General features: G+C 47.6%; 1 protein-coding gene across 2 annotated transcripts; it reads right to left on the reverse strand.

Annotated features, from left to right (window-relative positions):
* Positions 1-1,976: 1,976 nt before the first annotated feature.
* CAV3 (caveolin 3) lies at positions 1,977-9,821 on the reverse strand. Of its 2 annotated transcripts, none has more exons than XM_077278574.1 (3): positions 9,716-9,821; positions 8,946-9,227; positions 1,977-2,546 (listed from the first exon to the last, which is right to left on the reverse strand). In XM_077278574.1, the coding sequence occupies exons 2-3, from the start codon at positions 9,054-9,056 to the stop codon at positions 2,205-2,207; spliced, it is 453 nt and encodes a 150-aa protein (XP_077134689.1). In that variant the 5' UTR covers positions 9,057-9,227; positions 9,716-9,821; the 3' UTR covers positions 1,977-2,204. The 2 variants fall into 2 exon arrangements, with proteins under 2 accessions (XP_077134689.1, XP_077134690.1); XM_077278575.1 differs by lacking the exon at positions 9,716-9,821 and adding an exon at positions 9,430-9,446.
* Between the last annotated feature and the right edge of the window lie 248 nt (positions 9,822-10,069).

Genomic DNA, 10,069 nt, shown 5'->3' on the forward strand with positions numbered 1-10,069 from the left:
TAATCCTATCCTGTGTGATACTGACTGCTGAGCTGTGTATCTAATCGTATCCTGTGTGATACTGACTGCTGAGCCGTGTATCTAATCCTCTCCTGTGTGATACTGTCTGCTGAGCTGTGTATCTAATCCTATCCTGTGTGATACTGTCTGCTGAGCTGTGTATCTAATCCTATCCTGTGTGATACTGACTTCTGAGTTGTGTATCTAATCCTATCCTGTGGGATACTGACTGCTGAGCTGTGTATCTAATCCTCTCCTGTGTGATACTGACTGCTGAGCTGTGTATCTAATCCTATCCTGTGTGATACTGACTGCTGAGCCGTGTATCTAATCCTCTCCTGTGTGATACTGTCTGCTGAGCTGTGTATCTAATCTCCTGTGTGATACTGTCTGCTGAGCTGTGTATCTAATCTCCTGTGTGGTACTGTCTGCTGAGCTGTGTATCTAATCTCCTGTGGGATACTGTCTGCTGAGCTGTGTATCTAATCCTATCCTGTGTGATACTGACTGCTGAGCTGTGTATCTAATCGTATCCTGTGTGATACTGACTGCTGAGCTGTGTAGCTAATCCTATCCTGTGTGATACTGACTGCTGAGCTGTGTATCTAATCCTATCCTGTGTGATACTGTCTGCTGAGCTGTGTATCTAATCCTATCCTGTGTGATACTGACTGCTGAGCCGTGTATCTAATCCTCTCCTGTGTGATACTGTCTGCTGAGCTGTGTATCTAATCCTCTCCTGTGTGATACTGTCTGCTGAGCTGTGTATCTAATCTCCTGTGTGATACTGTCTGCTGAGCTGTGTATCTAATCTCCTGTGTGATACTGTCTGCTGAGCCGTGTATCTAATCCTATCCTGTGGGATACTGACTGCTGAGCTGTGTATCTAATCCTCTCCTGTGTGATACTGACTGCTGAGCTGTGTATCTAAGGGTACCGTTACACAAAACGATTTACCAACGATCACGACCAGCGATACGACCTGGCTGTGATCGTTGGTAAGTCGTTGTGTGGTTGCTGGAGAGCTGTCACACAGTCAGCTCTCCAGCGACCAACGATGCCGAAGTCCCCGGGTAACCAGGGTAAACATCAGGTTACTAAGCGCAGGGCCGCGCTTAGTAACCCGATGTTTACCCTGGTTACCATTGTAAATGTAAAACAAAAAAACACTACATACTCACATTCCGGTGACTGTCACGTTCCTCGCCGTCAGCTTCCCGCACTGACTGTGTCAGTGCCGGCCGTAAAGCACAGCGCAGCGGTGACGTCACCGCTGTGCTCTGCTTTTACTTTACGGCCGGCGCTCACAGTCAGTGCAGGGAAGCTGACGGCGAGGGACGTGACAAAAAAAAACACGTGGTAAAAAAACACACTACATACTTACATTCTGATGTCTGTCACGTCCCCCGGCGTCCACAGGGTTACGCGCTGCTGCCGAGAACTTCCTGCACTGAATGTGTCAGCTCCGGCAGCAGCGGTGACGTCACCGCTGTGCTCTGCTTTACTGCCGGCGCTGACACATTCAGTGCAGGAAGCTCTGAGCAGCAGCGCGTAACCTTGTGGACGCCGGGGGACGTGACAGACATCAGAATGTAAGTATGTAGTGTGTTTTTTTTACTTTTACAATGGTAACCAGGGTAAATATCGGGTTACTAAGCGCGGCCCTGCGCTTAGTAACCCGATATTTACCCTGGTTACAAGTGAACACATCGTTGGTTTGGCATCACACACACCGATCCAGCGATGGACAGCGGGTGATCAGCGACGAAATAAAGTTCTGGACTTCTAGCTCCGACCAGCGATATCACAGCAGGATCCAGATCGCTGCTGCGTGTCAAACACAACGAGATCGCTATCCAGGACGCTGCAACATCACGGATCGTCGTCGTTCTCGCTGCAAAGTCGCTTAGTGTGAAGGTACCTTAAGTTGTTCTCATTTACTGACAGCAAACAGAGATTTTGAGAATTATCAGGAATCAAAACCCAAACTGCAGAATTTACAAGGTTGTTTTACATTCAGGCAGAAAACCCCTTTATAAAAGAAACATAGAGAACAAAGATGAAGATTCGTTACATTGTGTCAGGCTGTAGACAAAAGAACACAACAAATAATGGTAGAAATGGAAAGGTGTAAGAAACGGTAGAAAATGAATGTTCCACTGCGGTGCTGAGGGTTCGGTGCAATGTGTCGGCCTCGGAGCTGCTCAGCCCTGTTTTTGCAGCGTTACTTTGATGGCACTGAAGACTTTCCCCATGGCTTCGTACAGCGGGTCACAGAAGGTGCGGACGCACAGGGAGAATGTCCGGCCGGCGCACTGGATCTCTATCAGGTAGCTCTTCACACACGGAACCATGGCCCAGATGTGACAGAAGGAGACGAGAGCGAAGAGGACGCCCCAGAGGATGGACAGGGGGATGCCCACCAGGGCGGAGAGCAGCCGGTAGCACCAGTACTTGGTGACCGTGAAGGTGGCATAACTGGCTTTCCAAACGCCATCAAAGCTGTGGGTCCCGTACGGCTCCGCGATCACATCCTCAAAGTCCAGCTGTGAAAAGAAGCGACAGGAGCAGGTCAGTGATTGGACCCCCGAATCACATAGACAGGACCCTCCAAACCACAGTGATAGGACACCCGAATTACATAGACAGGACCCAAAACCCACAACGATTGAATTAACGAATCACATGGAAAGGACCCTCCAACCCCACAGTGATAGGACCCCCGCATCACATAGACAGGACCTTGCAACCCACAGTGATAGAATTAACGAATCACATGGAAAGGACCCTCCAACCCACAGTGATAGAATTATCAAATCACATAGACAGGACCCTCCAATCCCCACAGTGATAGGACCCCCGAATCACATAGACAGGACCCTCCAATCCCCACAGTGATAGGACCCCCAAATCACATAGACAGGACCCTCCAATCCCCACAGTGATAGGACCCCCGAATCACATAGACAGGACCCTCCAATCCCCACAGTGATAGGACCCCCAAATCACATAGACAGGACCCTAAACCCACAGTGATAGAATTAGCGAATCACATGGAAAGGACCCTCCAACCCCACAGTGATAGAATTAACGAATCACATAGGCAGGACCCTCCAATCCCCACAGTGATAGAATTAACAAATCACATGGAAAGGACCCTCCAACCCACAGTGATAGGACCCGCAAATCATACATACAGGACCCTCCAATCTCCACAGTGATAGGACCCCCAAATCACATAGACAGGACCCTCCAACCCCACAGTGATAGGACCCGCAAATCATACAGACAGGACCCTAAACCCACAGTGATAGGACCCCCGAATTACATAGACAGGACCCTCCAACCCACAGTGATAGAATTAACGAATCACATGGAAAGGACCCTCCAACCCCACAGTGATAGAATTAACGAATCACATGGAAAGGACCCTCCAACCCACAGTGATAGGACCCCCGAATCACATAGACAGGACCCTCCAACCCACAGTGATAGGACCCCCGAATCACATAGACAGGACCCTCCAACCCCACAGTGATAGGACCCGCAAATCATACATACAGGACCCTCCAATCTCCACAGTGATAGGACCCCCAAATCATACAGACAGGACCCTAAACCCACAGTGATAGGACCCCCGAATTACATAGACAGGACCCTCCAACCCACAGTGATAGAATTAACGAATCACATGGAAAGGACCCTCCAACCCCACAGTGATAGGACCCCCGAATCACGTAGACAGGACCCTCCAACCCACAGTGATAGGACCCCCGAATCACATAGACAGGACCCTCCAACCCCACAGTGATAGGACCCGCAAATCATACATACAGGACCCTCCAATCTCCACAGTGATAGGACCCCCAAATCATACAGACAGGACCCTAAACCCACAGTGATAGGACCCCCGAATTACATAGACAGGACCCTCCAACCCACAGTGATAGAATTAACGAATCACATGGAAAGGACCCTCCAACCCCACAGTGATAGGACCCCCGAATCACATAGACAGGACCCTAAACCCACAGTGATAGAATTAACTAATCACATGGAAAGAACCGTCCAACCTCACAGTGATAGGACCCCCGAATTACATAGACAGGACCCTCCAACCCACAATGATAGAATTAACGAATCACATGGAAAGGACCCTCCAACCCCACAGTGATAGGACTCCCAAATCAGAAGAACAGGACCCTCCAACACCAGAGTGATAGGCTTAGCTAATCAGATGAACAGTACTCTCAAACACCACAGTGATAGGACCCCTTTATCAGAAGGGCAGGATCCAGGGAGCGCGGTAAGAAAATTTCCCATGCCGCTCGAGCTGACATCAGAAAGGTGAAGTGATTTAATTGGTTGTCAACTCGCAGGACCTGTCAGACAGCACCGCGATCAGGAGAACTTTCTCATGCTCATGGTGAACTCAGACAGGGAATAGCAGTTCACACGGTGCTCAGTGTCTGCTGGATGACAGGCTGTATGGTCGCATCATGTATCCATGCAGCCTGCCATCTAAATGTAGCAGAGCTGGACCCGTCGTGGGACAGATGGATTATCATAATCTCTGAGGAAAGGTGAGGAATATTGTTGTTTGTTTTTTTAAAACTCTTTTGCAGATGACAATGGCGTTGGTGGAATAGGCGAGGTCATAAGTATGGTTTAATTAAGATTTATTAAAGGAGTCTGTCATTCATTCAAATAAAAGACTTTTTTTCTGGGTGTCTGTGTTTTCATACAATATGACTATGAGGTTAGTAATGGGGGCACCTTATTGACGCCTCTCCATTACTAACCTCGGGGCTTGATGTCACCTGACAATACAAAGGTGACATCAACCCCCCCAACCATCATCCCACTTGCCACCGCTACAGGGCAAGTAGGACGAGCGAGGCTAAATGCCAGAATTGGTGCCTTTTAGAAATGCGCCTTTTGTGGGGCGGCTGAGAGCTGATGTTTTTAGCCTAGGGGGAGGCCAGTATCCATGGCCCCTTCCTAGGCTATTAATATCAGCCCGCAGCTGTCTACATTGCATTTGCTGGTTATTAATCCTACTGGTCATTTTTTTTAGGGTCCCTCATTTTAATAGCCAGTAAAGGCTAAGTATACAGTTGTGAACAGATATTAATAGCCTGGGAAGCTCCATGGGTCTTACCCCCTTCTCAGGCTATAAACATCTGCCCCCAGCCATCTGCCCCCAGGTTAAGAAAATTACGCAGGAGCCCACGTCATTTTTTTCAGAAAAATAATCATTATTAATTAAATACATGTACAGTAATTTGCACACACACTGCACTAATTGTATCGGTCACTGACATCTATATATCTACCTATTCTATGTGTATTTACTGTATGTAATCCATCTCTTCTATCCTGTCGGCTCCTGCAGTGATTTTACACTACGCGGCAGCTGAATTGCCGGCTTTTCATTAATCTATGTAATATATATACTGTATGTGTGTGTCACTGACATCTGTATATCTATGTATTCTATGTGTATACTGTATATCTATTCTATTCTAACCTGTCAGTGTGACTTTACTGTATGTGGCAGATGAATTTCCGGCTTTTCAAAGGACATCGGTGCATAAAAATCGGACAACACTCGCATGGTCCAAGTGCTGTGTGATATTTTCTCGCACCCATAGGTTTGCATTGGTGAGTTTTGGCCGAGTCTCGGTGACATTCTCAGCATGCTGTCATTTTACACGCATGTTGAATATGGCAGAGAAAAAATACGCTGATATGAGCTGCCCCATAGAATAACACTGGACTGACTGCTCTACGATAATACTCAGCCGTATTCTACAGTATTGTGACGCCGGCCTAAGACTCAGTAACTCGTAGATAAGATCCTTCAAATCTTGCCATGATAGGACCCCCTGACACATGGACTGAAACCATTAACCCGCACCCCCCCCCCCCCCCACTGACTATGTGACCAGGACTGGCCAAACCGTAGACTGCAAGAATGTTTAAGTTCACTAATAGCAAACACAGGTGTAAAAAACACATACTGGAGACTTCAGGATCCTCATTGACTTTGCTGGGACTAGGAAATCCTTCACGTTTTGTGACAAATCTGCACTGAAAAAACGCAGCACAGATGCAACGTGTGCACACAGCCTAACAGACAGCGGGAGCAGCAGCGGAGATTCAGAACTGGACACATTTTGAAACAAACTGCAGCCAGGGACAGGGATTCTCCGAAATAGCTCAATGGATGATCCCTTTAACTATGTGAAATTGGGTTGGAATTGGCGCAGCACTAACACTTTTTTTGGTGCGTGAGAAATCCCATTATATGACTTTTCCGCAGCTTCTGTGAGCAGCAAGAGACTCATCATTGCAGATTCCCCATCAGCCCAGAAATTTACTAAAGTTTCTCCTTCTTCCTGTGAGGACGTCCATCAAACAGACTGGTTAGTGATTCAGGGGGACATGAAAGAGGCCGCAGGTTCAGAAACTTCCCCCCAAATTCTCTTTGAAGCTTTGCTAATGGGCAACAAGTTAACTCCATGTTCCCTGCGGAGTCGGCGTCGCTTCCTCTGCTTCCTTCTCATATTGAAGATTCCTCTGCAGTAAAGCGATTGCAAAAGACTCAGTAATCAAAAGTATCAGATGGTGGAAGTCGGGCAGCGAGGCCTGATCCACTTCTCCGACCCAAATCAGTGTGCTCCAGGAAGGAAATACTAACGTCCCATTATAGCAGTGTCCAGAGGAATCATCATCAGAGACAAATATCTGTCTGTTATCTATCTCATAGAAGTCTTTCCTTTCCTTCCATTCCCTTCTTTCCTTTCCTTTCCTTCATTTCCTTTCCTTCCTTTCCTTTCCTTCCTTTCCTTTCCTTTCCTTCCTTTCTTTCCTTTCCTTTCCTTTCCTTCCTTTCCTTTCCTTTCCTTTCCTTCCTTTGCTTTCTTTCCCTTTCCTTTCCCTTCCTTTCCTTCCTTTCCTTTCTTTCCTTTCCTTCCTTTCCTTTCCTTTCCTTTCCTTCCTTTCTTTCTTTCCTTTCCTTTCTTTCCCTTTCCTTTCCTTTCTTTCCCTTTCCTTTCCTTATTTTCTTTCCTTCCCTTTCTTTATTTCTTTCTTTCTTTCCTTCCTTTCCTTTCCTTTCCTTTCCTTCCTTTCCTTTCCTTTCTTTCCTTTCTTTCCTTTCTTTCCCTTTCCTTTCCTTATTTTCTTTCCTTCCCTTTCTTTCTTTTTCCTTCCTTCCTTCCTTCCTTCCTTCCTTTCTTTTTCTCTTTCTTTCTTTCTTTCTTTCTTTCTTTCTTTCTTTCTTTCTTTCTTTCTTTCTTTCTTTCTTTCTTTCTTTCTTTCTTTCTTTCTTTCTTTCTTTCTTTCTTTCTTTCTTTCTTTCTTTCTTTCTTTCTTTCTTTCTTTCTTTCTTTCTTCCCTTCCTTTCCTTTCCTTCCTTTCCTTTCTCTACTGAAGTGTTTTGTTTGAACAATGCAACAAATTTAACAAATATTCAACGTCATTTTGTAGATTTATTGCAAAATGCAGCGGCTTTAAACATGGTTCTGATCCTACGTAAATCCTCATCACTTTCAATATCTCATGCTGTTTCCTGCTTACACAGCTGGAATGTTTGTTACAATGTATCAGGAGAGAACTAGTGCTCTCAGTGAAGACCCCCATCTTTGGCCGCAGCTTCCCCATAATGTATCGGGTTAAGGGCTCGTCCACACAATGGTATTTTCGGTCGGAGCACTATCAGTATTCAGACTAAGGGTATGTGTCCACGGTCAGGTTTGCTTCAGGCTTTGGTCAGGATTTTATGCAGGTAAAATCCTGACCAAAACTGCACCTGAGGTCACTGGCAGGTCACCTGCGGTGTTCCTGCGTGTTTTGCTCATTGTAGCAACATGCTGCGTTCTTAAAAAACACACCGCGCATGCGTTTTTTCCTGCACAGTGGAGACGGGATTTCATTAAATCCCCTCCACTATGCTGTAACATCTGGACGCTGCGTTTTTGACGCTGCGGCTCAGCGCTGCGTCAAAAACGCAGCGTTTCCTGAATGTGGACACACCCTAATGTTACCATTTTTTTCACTGACTGAATCTGCATGTGAAGATATCACAGCGTGCACAATGCTCCTCTGAAAGTCGGATGAGACTCATCCATTCAAGTCTATGAAAATAATTGGACGCCGCACGGAGCCGCAGTGACACATCTGATTGTTACGGATACTTTGTAATTCTGTAAATGATTAATTGCTGCTGTAAAAAAACAGATTGTACACGAATAGCAAGTAAGGCTACGTTCACATTTGCGTTGTGCGCCGCAGCGTCAGCGCCGCAACGCACAACGCAAACAAAAACGCAGCAAAACGCATGCACAACGCTGCATTTTGCGCCGCATGCGTCCTTTTTTTCATTGATTTTGGATGCAGCAAAAATGCAACTTGCTGCGTCCTCTGCGCCCGGACGCGGGAGCCGCAGGGACGCATGCGGCGCAAAACGCAAGTGCGACGCATGTCCATGCGCCCCCATGTTAAATATAGGGGTGCATGACGCATGCGGCGATGCTGCGGCGCCCGACGCTGTGGCGCCGACCGCAAATGTGAACGTAGCCTAAGAAACAATGGCCCCCCTTTTCTGGATGGAACTCTGAGCAATGTTTTATACCTCCATGTAGAATTAATAAATGCTTCTTGGATGTTTTATTGCCCACAACTCATTCTAAAGAGCTCACAGACGCTTCTTATTTTGCAGATGACCCCACCGATGATTTCTGGAGAATTCCCTGGATTCTAATTCCATAGTCGCCCGGACTGAGCCGTCCAGCAGATCCTATGCAGACCTATGTGTTTCTATGGCTACAGACTACAAACAAACCCGGTGTAGTCTGATCCTGACGTCATGCGTCCTGGCATCTGTCCTATATTTCATGCAGACAAATATGGGAAGGAAGGAAATAAATAAATGAGCAAACCTTGACCACATCGTCATTGATCTTCTTTGGGTCTCTATCCACCAGGTCGATCTCCTTGGTGAGAATGTCTTTAGATATTCTGTCTTCATAGTAAGACTGTTCTTCAGCCATAATGACGTTTCCCTCGGTCGCTTTATGGCTGGTGACTTCGTCTTCAGCCGGTGACTACTTCTACAGCCAATGATTACCTCTCTATCTGGTGACTACTACTGCGGGGAATGACGACCACTAGAGTGAGTGACTACTAATCCGCTCTATAGGCAGTGACTAGCCGGTGACTAACTCCCTATAGCCGGTGACTAACTCCCTACAGCCGGTGACTTTCTACAGCCGGTGACTACCTCCCTATAGCCGGTGGCCAACTCTCTACAGCCGGTGACTACCTCTCTGTAGCCCGTGACTACCTCCCTATAGCCGGTGGCTATCTACAGCCAATGACTACCTCCCTATAGCCGGTCACTACCTCTCTTCAGCCGGTGACTACCTCCCTACAGCCGGTGACTACCTCTCTACAGCCGGTGACTACCTCTCTGTAGCCCGTGACTACCTCCCTATAGCCGGTGGCTATCTACAGCCAATGACTACCTCCCTATAGCCGTTCACTACCTCTCTACAGCCGGTGACTACCTCCCTATAGCCGGTGGCCAACTCTCTACAGCCGGTGACTACCTCTCTGTAGCCCGTGACTACCTCCCTATAGCCGGAGGCTATCTACAGCCAATGACTACCTCCCTATAGCCAGTCACTACCTCTCTTCAGCCGGTGACTACCTCCCTACAGCCGGTGACTACCTCTCTACAGCCGGTGACTACCTCCCTACAGCCGGTGACTACCTCTCTACAGCCGGTGACTACCTCTCTGTAGCCCGTGACTACCTCCCTACAGCCGGTGACTACCTCTCTGTCGCCCGTGACTAGCCCCTGGATGCAGTAAGCCGGACTGAGGATGAGGTTCGCTGCCCGCTGTCGGTTCCTGACATGTGAGCCGCTCCTGGAAGCCGGGGAACAGCTGCCTGGCATAGCTGAGGGGGCTCGCTGTCATATCTGGGCACATGCTATTTCTCAGCTCTTGGATCACTTTAGGACAAGCGCCCCTCTCACTGATAATAGATGGGGGTCTTCTGC

The sequence above is a fragment of the Ranitomeya variabilis genome, chromosome 8 (genome assembly GCF_051348905.1).
Source record: "Ranitomeya variabilis isolate aRanVar5 chromosome 8, aRanVar5.hap1, whole genome shotgun sequence".
Classification (NCBI taxonomy): Eukaryota; Metazoa; Chordata; class Amphibia; order Anura; family Dendrobatidae; genus Ranitomeya; species Ranitomeya variabilis.

Bases quoted from the DNA above. Each gene is read 5' to 3' on its own strand.
- CAV3 (XM_077278574.1), bottom strand. From the start codon at position 9,056: ATGGCTGAAGAACAGTCTTACTATGAAGACAGAATATCTAAAGACATT. The intron at 2,547-8,945 runs GTTTGCTCATTT...TTCTTTTCACAG, and splicing joins TCAATGACGATGTGGTCAAG to CTGGACTTTGAGGATGTGAT.